General features: G+C 33.9%; 1 protein-coding gene across 14 annotated transcripts in view; it reads right to left on the bottom strand.

Moving 5' to 3' along the window:
* The window catches only part of RALGAPA1 (Ral GTPase activating protein catalytic subunit alpha 1), a 142,703-nt gene that overhangs the window by 95,540 nt on the left and 33,959 nt on the right, over nt 1-13,204 (bottom strand). For 10 of the 14 annotated variants that reach the window (XM_051806199.1, XM_051806201.1, XM_051806200.1 and 7 more), the window contains exons 14-17: nt 13,000-13,129; nt 12,066-12,303; nt 9,813-9,974; nt 5,707-5,847 (exon numbers count right to left, since the gene is read on the bottom strand). In XM_051806199.1, the coding sequence (XP_051662159.1) occupies nt 5,707-5,847; nt 9,813-9,974; nt 12,066-12,303; nt 13,000-13,129 (671 nt within the window). The remainder of the gene's footprint in view (nt 1-5,706; nt 5,848-9,812; nt 9,975-12,065; nt 12,304-12,999; nt 13,130-13,204) is intronic. The other 4 variants (XM_051806202.1, XM_051806211.1, XM_051806212.1 and 1 more) reach the window with 1 other exon arrangement.

Genomic DNA, 13,204 nt, shown 5'->3' with positions numbered 1-13,204 from the left:
ATAAACTACTGAAATTTCAGAAAGAATACTATAATACACTTATAAATATTACGGGATATATAATTTATAATTTATAATTTACTTAAGACTAAAAATTTTAAATTACAAGGAAGAGTTGACTATACAGAAGAGATGACTATACATAATGGATAATTTAAAGATATACCCCGTTTCCCTAAAAGAATGTTTTGTCTCTCATCTTCAAAATGTGAAACTAAGTACTTAATGAAGGCTTACCTCCCCCTCTTCTTCCAGTTTGACTCAGCAAATGTAACATACATGAGAATTACACAATTAAGGACTCTGACACAGAAAAACATCCTGCAGCCTCACAACAGTTAACATTAGAGTAAACCCACTTTTGTTTATGAAAAGACCAGAACATGTTATGACCAATTAAATTAGTGATTCCTTGTCTCTGTTGAGACATTTACTAATATGTTAGTATGGGTACAAATCATAGTTAACTGTAATGAAAGCCACAATTCAAACATGGATCACCTAGGAATTGTACAGAAGTATCTTCAGGTCACTTTACATCATCCACAAAAATAAAGAACCTTCACAACACCTCTTCAGATTTCCTGATATGTTATAGGAATACTACATACCATCAAATCACCAGTGCAGGCAAGGCTAAATATCCCGTACAGACAATTCAGCTAACTGCAAGACTTCATGCTATTCCTTGCAGTCTTTTTATGAGATAAGCATTGGAACAGCAAGGTAAAAACAGCTTACTCAATTTTCTGTTGGTTTCTTTCTGATAGAATCCTTTATTCCCCAGATTAATTTTTTACTACCTGCTACTTAAAAGTTGTAGATACACTTTGAAAGTCAGGAACAACAGTAAAGAGCTTAAATGAACACCAGCAAGAGTTATTTGCCACAATAAAGAGACTTACCTTGTTGTTCTGTCTAGAGGGTTTAACTTCAGGACTGCAATGGTGAATTTACTTAATATCAGAACAAAATGTAAGCCCCTTTCTCTCCCCTAACTTTGATGTGTTACAGTCAAAATAAAGTAACTATTTTATAATTATATTTTAAAATATTTCTATTATTACTAAATATAACCTATAAATATTACAAAATATTTCTAATTATTACTTTATGGATCTATATATTTCAGTAATATTGAATACTGATAATCTGAAGTCCCCTTAAAAACCTGTTTTGAAGTGCACACACTTTTCTGAGAATTAGAACTGGAGCTGAATTTTCTCATATTTTGCTTCTGAGCAAAGCATATAAACCACAGGAATGAGGTATATCTGTACTTAACTAAACATACATGTTCCAAGAAGATGAAAAGTGGTATTTCCACTTTTCAGAGAAGTTAAAATTTGAAAATTAAAGTCTGTCCTCATACAAAATTTACAGAATTGTAAAGAAGTTATCAGACAGGAAATTGAGAGATCTATATTGGAAAAAAGAGAAGAGACATCCAAACTATCTCAGAAAATAAACATAAACTGAAAAATCGTCAAATATAACACAGTCCATTGTCCTTTTCCTCTTCAGTTTTGATAAGCAACAAATTTCTCATTATTGTTCTTGTTCAACTTATTACTAACTACGTGAATGAACATCCTCTGAAACAAATGGTGTCTCTCTCTAGTTGGAACTGTTATTTCAAACTCTCTCTTGACTTAGGCAGAGATTAACACAGGTTATGCTCCCATAGTCTCAAGATATTTCTTACAGCTGCAAAGAAAGGATTATAGGCTTCAGTCAAAAATATTTATGATATTATATATATGGGATTAATATACGCAACTATGATACACCGATCTCGTCTTGAGCCCTCAGTATGCATACTTCTTATCTATTATAAACTCAATCTTATCTAAAGTAGCAGCCTAGGAATCACATGCTTGCTTGCATGGAGTAATCCTGACTTTCTAAGATGTTAGAAATAACTGGACAGAGAAGTCACAATGCACACAAAGCAACTCCACACATTGAAATAAATTCAGCTAGATTTATTTCAATGTTGATCCAGAATTAGTCTTAGGTGCTCACATATGCATGACTAGCACATACAAGTACACGTTTTCAAATAAACATGTGGTTGGGCCAATAGAGATTTCTTTTTTGTAGAACTGAGGAAGAAACAAAAGAAATGAAACATGTACTGCTATTGCAAGACCAGCACTGAAAACACAGACAATATTTAAAAATCCAAACAAACCGCTCCTTCCCAACCAGGACTCACTATTGCATGCAACTATGCAGTCAAATTGGGACACCATGAACTCCCAAGGAGTTTGTACATTGCAATTGTGTGCCAGAAGGCTGTGTACCTGACACCTTGTGTGCACTTAAGAGAAACGCTGCTCTGGGTCTTTATATGTTACAATAAGGAAGAGATTGAAATTGGTAGACCTGGGCAATCTCACCAATCATAACTTTGCTTAAATCAACCTTACCTCTCCTTTTCTGCTAGAAGGCAGAAAGAGAACGTAGCTTTTCAGCATCAAGTGGGAGATGGATCAGCTAAAATACAAACTCATGGAGAGACACATTCTGACAAGACAGCATGAGTAATAATAGAAGATTCCCCTATAACGCTGGGAGAGGTTTATATTTCATCATGGAAAGTTAGTTCAGGAAGTAGAGAAAAAATAACATGTTTTGCTTCTCAGCTTTCATTTTGATTTTTTTTTTTTAATAAGAACACACTCATTCTGTGAGTTTCTGGGATTAAAGAATAATTACAGCCATACTGACATTACAGTTATGATTTCTTTATATTTCAGCTTAATGATTACTTACTGCTTTGGGAGCAAGGTTGTAAAGGCCCAATACGCATCTCCCTTTCATGTTAATACTACATTTGACTCTTTTAGTCCTGGTAGATAAGGAAAAATCTATCACCTGCAATTCATTAGTTTGCCCATTGCTTTTAGGAATCTTGCCTACATCTCATTAATACTTTGCTTCATGAGTGGTCTTCTACATGAAAATCCTCAACGGTTCCAGAATGAATAGTTATTTTAATAGTTATCTTGTCAAAGTGTAAGACTGGATTTGTTATGATTCTAACAGGCTAAAGGAAAAGCTCTTTTTATAAATATTTGCAACAAATACACTATACTAAAATCACTTTAATAACTAAACACCTTAAAGCATAAATCACTTCCACTTTCTGGATATTATTTGAAAAGTTGCTAATATTCTGCACATGGAAATACAGCATAACTTAGAAACTACACAAAGGAAATACAATCTTAGGAGAAGCATTCTCTATGATGCTAGATGACTGAATGTCAATACTGAGCTTTTGCAAAATATTTTGTCAATCTACTGACTGATCTTCAAGAGAAATACTATGTATCAATAAATAACAAATTATAGTCAAGTGGGATGTTCTGCCATACTCTTGAAAATTAATATACTGTACAAAAAGTAAAGGTTTGGGTATAAATGCTTTTTGTTGGACTACCTGTCCAGATTTACCAGTGTTCAGTGAGTCTACCTTTCAATGAGGAGTTTTCACAGCTAAAAAGTAGCTGAATACTACTTTCAGAAACTTAATATTAGGCATTCTATTATTTTGGAATAAGTTGAAACCTTCTCTCCTTCAAGCTGTGTTGGATCGTAAAGTCATTTTGGATAACAGGGATATTTATACAATTATGAAATAAGACGAAGGGCTGTCAGAACTAGCTACATATTGTTCATTATCTAGAACACACGGTAGAAGCAATTTGATTACTTCCCAAATTACATACTGTACCTCTGGAAACAGAAAGCTCTCAGAAAATAACATTTACTGTAAGAAAAGGCAAGGAAAATGATAAAGCTTCATGTGAAAAAAAAAAAGAAAAGATAGAGAGCGCAATTAAAAATGCAGAAAATTAAAAGAGCAAAGTGCACTCTGATCCAGTGGACAGTGTATCCTTTACTCTGCTACTTCCCCATCAACACTCTAATGGCTTGCTTTTCTTCACTAGAGCTTTTTAGTTTTCTGGCAGTGTTCAAGATTCCTGAGCACATCATGAAGCTGCTGCAACACCCAGGCTGCTTTTGAGAGGTCACAAAAAACAGGAAGGGCATAAGACCTTTCCTATGTTCAAAGTGCAAAGGACTGTAACATCGCTTTACTTTTAAGAATTATATTGGTCATGCAGTTTTTGTATTGCATGAGTATCAACAGAAAGGATAATATCAAGAGAGTCATAAGGTTTGGGACACATTAGAAGTAAGATGCAAGCCAGGACTTTTCAGAAACATAGATGATGAAATTGTCTACAACAGCACTTTTGCCCTCTTTAGGACAGGATAATTTAAGTATCTGATTATGTGACAAAATAATAGGTCACTCCCTTCTGCAGGTGCTCTTAAGATCTTCATTAAGAATTGACTATTTCCAACAATGCCATGGCCAGGTAAGATGTATTTCCTAACAGGTTGTTCATGTATCATTCCTATAAAAATCCCTATCTTCTAATAACTTATATCTCAGAAAGATACCCTTTGCACTCATACATTTATTAATTTATTACATATAATTTGTATTTTATTAAACTTACTTTGTAATTGTACGTTGTGAAAGTCTGGTCTCTCTAGAGTGGGTACCTTGAACTTTCCTGATTCTCCATTTATATTTTCAGACTGAATACTAAGGCACCAAATTTCTGTTTCGCTACAAGAATTTTGTGACACAAGACAAAATAAAACTATGAAGATTCAGTTCTTGGAAGTTCTTGAGTAACAAAGGCAGATAGGAGAGACAGAAAAGAAACAAAATGTCCATAAAACCATTACTGCCATTAAGTCCTTATATTTGTACACTGTTTTGGATATATAGAGAGAGAGTCCTCCCACTATGCTTTTGGTTTGGTGGTTTGATTTTTTTTTTTCATGCATTGGGACAAAGGCATAACATGAGTGTCAGCCTTAACACACTACTAATTTATATCTACACAATAGATGGAAAGATAACATTATTGCTAAACATGCATTTTTTAAAATCTGTGCTAATTCTAATTCCTGAACCTATTTGTTCAGAGAAAATTGTCCTAGATAAGCTACTGTGAGACTTGTAGTCAACTACCTTGCTGGACCAAACAGAATGTTGAGGAAAACCATAATTCTAAAAAATGGATCATTCGGAAAATAACATCAAAACACAGCACTTTAGAATTCCAAACCACAGATTTTTTATATGTTTTTATATGCTAATGAAAAAGTCATACTGTAAAGCATATTATATGACACCATATACTTCATTCTTTTTTCATGGGAGCTAAAGCGTATCACCATGGTTGTTCACACAACATCTATGACACTGAATTCAAAAATTTACATAGAAAGAGGTAAATGGAAAACAAAGTAAAATTAAGTCCTTCCTTTCCCTCCCTCACTTGTCACAAAAATTTTAGATTAGTTGTACTCTCTAGTAGACAGATGTTATATTGCTGCTTAACAATAAATTGAAAAAGCGAAGATATTTCTCTAATTTTCACTATTATGACAGTAAACATTGGCACAGCACTAACTTCTAACAGTTCCAGAATGGATTGTAAAATAGCATGGTATCTTATGTAACTCAAAATATTAATTCTTAATCTCTTCCCCTCTCCCACCATCCCCAGAGTATTTTTACTTTGAAAAAATTTAATGATTTAGCAGAATTTGAAAGCAGAAGGTTTAAAAAAGTGATAAAGGGGGTGCAGAAATTAGCAGAGGTGGCACTACCTGAAAGCTCATCAGAAAGGGGAGTGAGAACAATATCAGGCAAGAAGGGTTTGGAAGTATGGATCAGAACAGGAGCACTTTTAGCACTGCGTATATAGGCCGATGGCAGAGCACATTCACCAATGGATCGGCTTCTCATGGCTTTAAAAAGGAAAAGAAAGAAGTGGGGAAGGAAAAAAGAAGAGTGACTATAATGAAAGGCTTGTGTCACAGAAAAAGCAGCAACAGAGAAAACAAAGATAAAAAGGAAGAAAATTCAAAAATTAAAACATTTCAGCACGGCAGATATTGGTAGAGCTGTAAGAAAAAAAATCAGTGGACACATAAGACATTCTGAGTTTTCAACTTTTATGTAAAGCAGCAACAATGCCTTTATTATGACAATCACAGAGATTTTGCATTCCAAATCAAGAAACTAATTAACACTTTTTCCCACTGCATCAGGGGTTGAAAAATCAAAGTTTTAGTGTTATAGTTCCACAGTAAAAGTGAAATGACTGAAGTGAAATGGTTTGACAACAAAAAGCATTAAGTTGGTTCTTATCCATAGGGCCTGGCTTTTAATTGATACGGGATAAATCTTGCTAAACTGATGTTAAATCACCTTCTCACATCTCACATCCTGCCACCATTTCTACAGAATAGAAAACTTACATAAGAATTATGGTATCACAATCAAGGTTATATCTGTAGCTTTTCTAATAGATTTAAAATAAATTTTCATGACATTTGTTTTCCTCTGTCAGAGCAAGAACTGATACTGCATTCAACCTTCAAAAAGCAACATTTATTGTTTCAAGCAGCTTCCTTTTCAAACTGTTGCAAATCGGCCAGCTTCTGTTAAAATTATTGCTGATAAACTTCAGTGCATCTTATACAAATATTGTCAGTGCAATATTTGAACTTTTCTCTCTCTATATATATATATTTTCAAAACAACATGGAATAAAGACTTAGAATCTTAGTGCACCTAATCTGCATGGAAATCAAAAGTACATGAATGGAGTGTAGTGACAGTTGAGCGCATCACACTTCCAAACCAGGTTAAAGAATTGCTACTAACATTAACATGTAGATAACCTGGGTAGGTCACATGGAGTAGAAAATACATTTGACAAGTGCAGCACAATTCAAGTGGTGTCTTAACATCAGTTTGAAAAAAAATTCAGAAAGATAAGACTTTTTAAAACTGAAGCCATACTATTTAACTTAGTTTGTAAGACAGAAATCATTTTTTTAGAAGGTAATTATGTGTAAAGTTTAAGTATCTCTTTGTTTAAGAGATACAGTAATAAAATTCAGGATACAGTGATAGATGCATTACATTCATCTCTGTGAATCTTAAAATGAATGTACACAAGAGAAAAAATAATAAGCTACATAGTAAATATTAAGGGTCTTTTCCAACCTAAACGATTCTGAATAAATCAAGCTATTGGATATTGGATACTGTGTTGATTATAAATCTTAACATAAAGTGTTCCTCTTAATTTGACTGGATGTTTTCCACCATATTACATCCAAATAAGTAGTTAAGCAGAGGCAGACTTAATATCAGAATGTGGACTACATATTTGACAATTTATAACCTTCTACTGTTGCCTATAAACAACCTTCCACTGTTGCCTATAAAAAAAAGCAGAACAATAAGATAGTAAATTCTTTCTGATACAGTATTTTATAGGATTAGAGCCTGCTGCCTAAGTGAAAAATCTAGCCTTGTAGAAGATTTTTCAACCCATATGCATACTATGTTTAAAGGCCCTTTTCCAAAAATTACTTTACATAAGTTCAGGCTAAAAATGCACACACTGCATATCAGAAAAGCTGTGATTTTTATTTGAGTAACACGCACACACACATATTTGGTGCAGCAATAAATGTGCGCCGGCATGATGATGGCTCAAAAAATAGAGGTGCACAGATGTACACAGAAATGTGTACAACATAAAACAGATGAAAAAGAAATCCCAGCTTTTTCTTACCATAAAATATTCAACATGTACATCCCCCCTACTCAGATATAAAGAGTATATACATTATTCATAATCAATGGGAATGTAATACATATCAGATATCATGTAACATATTTAAGGTCTGACTCAATTACAGTCTTAGTTTGTGGAGCTAGTGCTAAACTGAAGAAGATCTGACCAGCAAAATGCTCTGTAGAAGATTTTACTTTTTGTGACTGCTTTTTATTACGTGACCCTGTATTAACTGGCACAGATTAAGAAGCATCTGAACAGCTCTCTTTGCAGATCTGAGAGGCAATAACAAAAAACAGTTTGCAGGCATTTAAGACAGATGTAACATTTTGCAACATTTTCCTCATTAACATTTAAAAACCAGAAGAGTTGGGATTCTGGTTCTGGAAATTCTTTGTGGGCTTTACATCTTTTAAAATCATCCTAGCAATTCTGGGATGCTTGTCCACAGATGGTATTCTACAACATGAATATAGTTGAAATTTTAACTGGTTGCAGTAATACAAACTTGGTTGATGAATATCAGATATATAAGACAATTGGAGGAAAGGAACAAAACCATGGAAGCTAATGTCCAGTGAAACTAAAATCAGATTAGTTTGCTGCTAACCAGGTCAATATATAGCTTATTAAGGATAAGTTCCAGTCATTTTAAGGCTAACATCATATAAATAGCCATACTTCAAATAGCAGAAAAACAAAATCATTAATAAATTGACCAAACAACATAACCATCTGACAGAATATCTGAAATATTAACTATTTGTGAAAGAGAAATTTTAACATGATCTTTACCTTGTTAAGAAATTAAGACTTAAAACCACCACAACTGTTAATCACAGACAATCTACATAGAAACAGAAATTGCATTTAAAGTATCTGCGATCCATGAGGAAAGCTAGGTGCTGTCAGCATGAGATACAGGAAAAGCTGTATAGTATTTGAATGTGCAAAAAAGACAGGAAATTTTGGAGTAATGATTTCATTTTCTCTCATTTCTGTATGGCTTACAGGACAATTAATTCTCCCAAATCAACAAGAGCCTTAGGAGAGAACAAATTTTTAAAGTGAAGAATTTTGAAGAATATTCAAATAAAACCTTTGTCTAAATAACCTTTGTGACTTAAAAAAATTAATTGCAAATATTTTTGGAAAAAGAAACAAAATGTTCATTTCTGACAAGGTAGCACAATTATATATTCAATGGCCAATATGCATCCCAAGTTTCTAAAACTGTGTCAGAATGTACCTACTTCCAAGAAGTATCATTGAAGTAACAACACACAATGACCAAAGCCACTACTACTACAGAGATAGTAAAAAAAGAGATATTCCTTAAAGGTTCTTATTCTAAATAAAAAATTAAAATCAGCTTAATTTTCCTTCACATAAGGAATAGCACTAAGATCATCAAGATGAGACAACAGCGTAAAGAAATTCATAGTCCAGTTCATGTTAACATAGTCTAAGCAAATCATATGAACATAAATGAGTCTTCTTTTGAGGAGTTCACCTAAAGCATTGCTCAGCATCACTCATTTCTAACACAGTAAAGAGTATCTGCAAGTAATAAAATTGAGAAATAGATGATTTCAGAAATGGAGAACTGCACACACCCGTGCCAATCTTTCATTATTGCAATATTCAGAGTATAGTAAAAGACAGCGTATCTTATAAACTATGCAGACATACACATATTTTTCATGCTTTCCTTTGAACAGTTTGAAAAAACTCAACCCATCTTGTGTAGTTTATGAAAACACACACTTCAGAAACCTTCTCTGACTCACCTATTTGCAGCATTGCTCAAACCATTTCTCCTTCATACACACACAATGGTATTATTTTCCAGGTCAGCTTAGGCATGTGATCAAACTCACTAAGAATTAATGTATCAAATGTATTATTTGCATTTGCAGTAACTGTAATTCTAATAGACACAAGTTATTCAGCCACCCTCAAAGCACATAAAGGTGCATAATTTACACATTTAACTAATGTGTAAATTATTATAGATAGTATACCTTTGCGGAGAGAAGCTATCCACACTGCTACAGAAGTTATTAATTCCTTACCCTTTCTCAAATGTCACTTCTATCAGCTTTTACAGATACTTACCAACTGTTTTCTGCCGTACTATGCTTCTTGCCTTTTCTGTTCCCGGAGAGCCAGTGGTTGTAGCACTGCGTTGTCTCATTGGTGCTTGTCCAGGCTGATCACGGCTCCAGCCTCTAGAAAAGGACTTATCGACAGAAGACTTCGGGAATTCGTGCCCAACTCCTGCAAAAACAGAATTGCAAATCTATTCACTTCTATTCTGGTATCACCAGATAATTGCAGTTGTGTTCTTTCAAAGAGTTTTAAAGCTGGATGGAATAAATTATGTTACCAAAGCAAGCATTATTTCAAAAGCTCAGCCAGCACTAACACTGGGCGATACTCAAACTTCTTCAGAAGTGTTGGTTCTATTAAGCTACTGTAATTTTATTTTCCAAAAAAATGAGTTCACAAAAGCTGTAGTCTGATAAAATATCTAACTTTTCCTTTGCTATTCCTACTAGACAATACACACAAAATCATACATTTCAAAGCATTAATATTGTGGGGGTTTTTCCAAATAATTTTATGACATTGAGGAACACGAAATAATTATGATAAAATATTTTTACACAAAATGCAAAAGCAAAAAAATGGGATGATGGGCTCAGATTTCCACTCTTTGGAAATTGACAAAAAATACTGTAGTAAGATGGAAAAAATCCAGATTTGAAATTTATATTAAGTAAATAAAGCTGATATGAGGATGTAACAATAACAATACTATGTAAAAAACAAAGGTGAAAAGCATTTGCAACGTATGTCCTTATCCATCCAAAATGACACAATTACAATCATGCAAAGGACAACTTCTTGGACAGTGAGCTCTAGTCCAACATGTTCATTATTATTAGCAAACAAACAGGGTCAAAGAAATTTAGCATAATTTGTATGATATCTATTCCTTCCAAAGCTGCACTTAGCTCTGCGACTCACATTTAGCAATGGAGGCTTTCTCTGGAACTCTATTACCAAAGGCTAAGAAACTTTTCTCTTGTAGCTCGGTATGGGTGATACAGATTATTCAAAATACTTTTTAAAGTATGTATTAAAATAACTATAAATATTCTTATCCCACATCAGACTTTTTTTTTAACTGTGTCTTTAGGAAGTAAAAGAAGAAAGCTGTACGGTATAGGAAAACAAAAAATGCATGGTCTAAAACAGTCTCTCAAGGATGTTTTCATCCACTTGCCACACACTAGAAAAACAGAAGTGTGAATAATGACTCTGCTCAAGATAAGAAGCATAGAAGCATGTGAAATGTTTTTAGCAGAAACAGCCTACAGGAACAACCTCTTTAAGAGAGGGAATCCACACAGATTACTTCTCACTGACAAATTCTAAGATATTGTACCTTCCCTCAGGTTTGACTGGAGAACCAGATCAATGAGAACACAGAGAAATAAAAAGCAGACTAAAAATGACATGTTTTTCCATCTTTTTTACTCACCCTAAATATAATCCTGCCTCTCACTATTAAAACACAATGAACTTTTTAAAGGAGAATATTATCCTTACAAAAGTTTTACAAAAGTGGAAACAAAGAAGTGATTTCTAATGGTTCCATGCAGAAAGTCAGTCTCTGAACTAAGAAAAGAATCCAGGTTTTTCAACTTTCAATCCAGCCCCCTACTGAGGAGGACAGACTTCCTGCTCCTTACCAATTCCAGAACTGTACCATAATAAGCAAATAGTCACCTCCTCTCCCCATATTATGTCTTACAGAGTATTTTCTGCAATGTTTAGGAATCAGTTTGAAAACAGGTACTGCTCATACTGATTATTAAAAGTATACTATCTCTTAAATAATCCACAAGGTCATTTTAATAAAACCTGTCTTCACCATGGACTAGTAATCAATTAGTACCAAAGAAAAGTATGTTCACCTTACATTTCCCCTTGTAACAACATTTCAGGATCAATATTCCAATTGTGCTTGCAATGGCTTAATTTTCACCAGATGAGTAGTATTGTTATTTTCAAGAAGTTATGATCAGGACTCAACTATTCAGCTGCTTTAACATTTTAGTTTAAATTCAACACACCTTTAAGAATTACATTCCATATGTGCCTATCTGCAGAAATTAATCTTAATGTGAGGATTCTGTGGTAGTTCTAAAAAGCAGCTTTACCTCAAAGAAACAGGGTTATTTCAGGTGATAGAGAGGCCTAATTAGGTATACCAATAAAAGCGAAACCAAAATTATCCTGTGCCCAACATCTCATTACCCCAGCTCAAATTCAAATGATGTCTATAGAGTGTTGTCTTACCTTTGCCTTTGTGTTTTTTCTGCTTCTGCTCACTTAATTTATCCAATGGCAGGTCACTCAGGTCCAAGCTATACAAGTTTCTAGCCAATACTTTAGTTAGTGTCTCCATTGTCAGTGACCACTCAGTGGCCAGCTCTTCCCAATATGTCAGTGATGACATTACAGACAGCAAGTCATCCCAAAGTTCTCGAGAAATGTACACATTTAGATTTGCTTTGATCCAAGCCACTATAAGAGTCTAAAAGAATAGAGAAAAGTTGGGTTGTGAACATAACATGACAACATTCAATTGTTACTACTTAAAAAGAAACTTCTAACTGCCACAGAAATTTCTGTGTAGTCCTGAAATTCTTTTCTTCCTCAGTACACACAGACTTTCATGAATTATCAAGTGTAATGTGAACACAGGGCTCTAACTTAAGATACAGGAACAAATGGTTTGACTCATTATCTTGTATATTCTTCTTTTTTCTATTAAAGAACCTTTTACAGAGGACCCAACACAACAGCACTCTGCAAGTGTTGAAAGGATTTGCTACAGCTTTCTGTAAGGAACTACAGAATTCTCTAAGAAATAAAAAAAGCCATTGGTTAGGCATGGATGGCACAGATTTTGTGCTGACTTGAGCCAATTTTGCAATGGAAGTAGGCTAAAACTGCACATATTGCCAGTCATCCTTATCAGTTATTCCAACTCAACTAAATGACAGCAACTTTTTAATTTCACAGTACCTCAAAAACTTGTCATAGTGTCACATTAAAATGTAAGACAGAGAGTAAGAAATGTAACTACATCTTTAACCCAAGCCATTCACATTATCTGGGTAACATATCAATGATTTAAGATGACAAACTAGGCAACAGTGGTTGTTGTATCTAATCTCTTAATTAAAATTAAGGCTGAATTAATTAAAGTGAATTTATGTTTACTTGCCTGGAAAAGAGGTCCTGCAAGTCTTCCAGCTAAAGTGGAATTTTTTCTTCCTTGATACTGCAAGAAAGTTTGGGGTGGTATTTTCAGCACAGATTCAGTAACCCTAAGCAGCACAAGTAGCATCTGCTCCCTGCAAAACAACATTAAACTTGGAGTTACCATTTTGTTATACTTCTGTATACAGTACAATATTTTTAAAGGTAAT

Source organism: Manacus candei, unplaced genomic scaffold, assembly GCF_025592945.1.
Source record: "Manacus candei isolate 608988 ecotype Guabito, Panama unplaced genomic scaffold, ASM2559294v1 h1tg000067l, whole genome shotgun sequence".
NCBI lineage: Eukaryota > Metazoa > Chordata > Aves > Passeriformes > Pipridae > Manacus > Manacus candei.
Note: the sequence above shows the minus strand (reverse complement) of the source record. Positions and strands in the feature narration are given on the sequence as shown.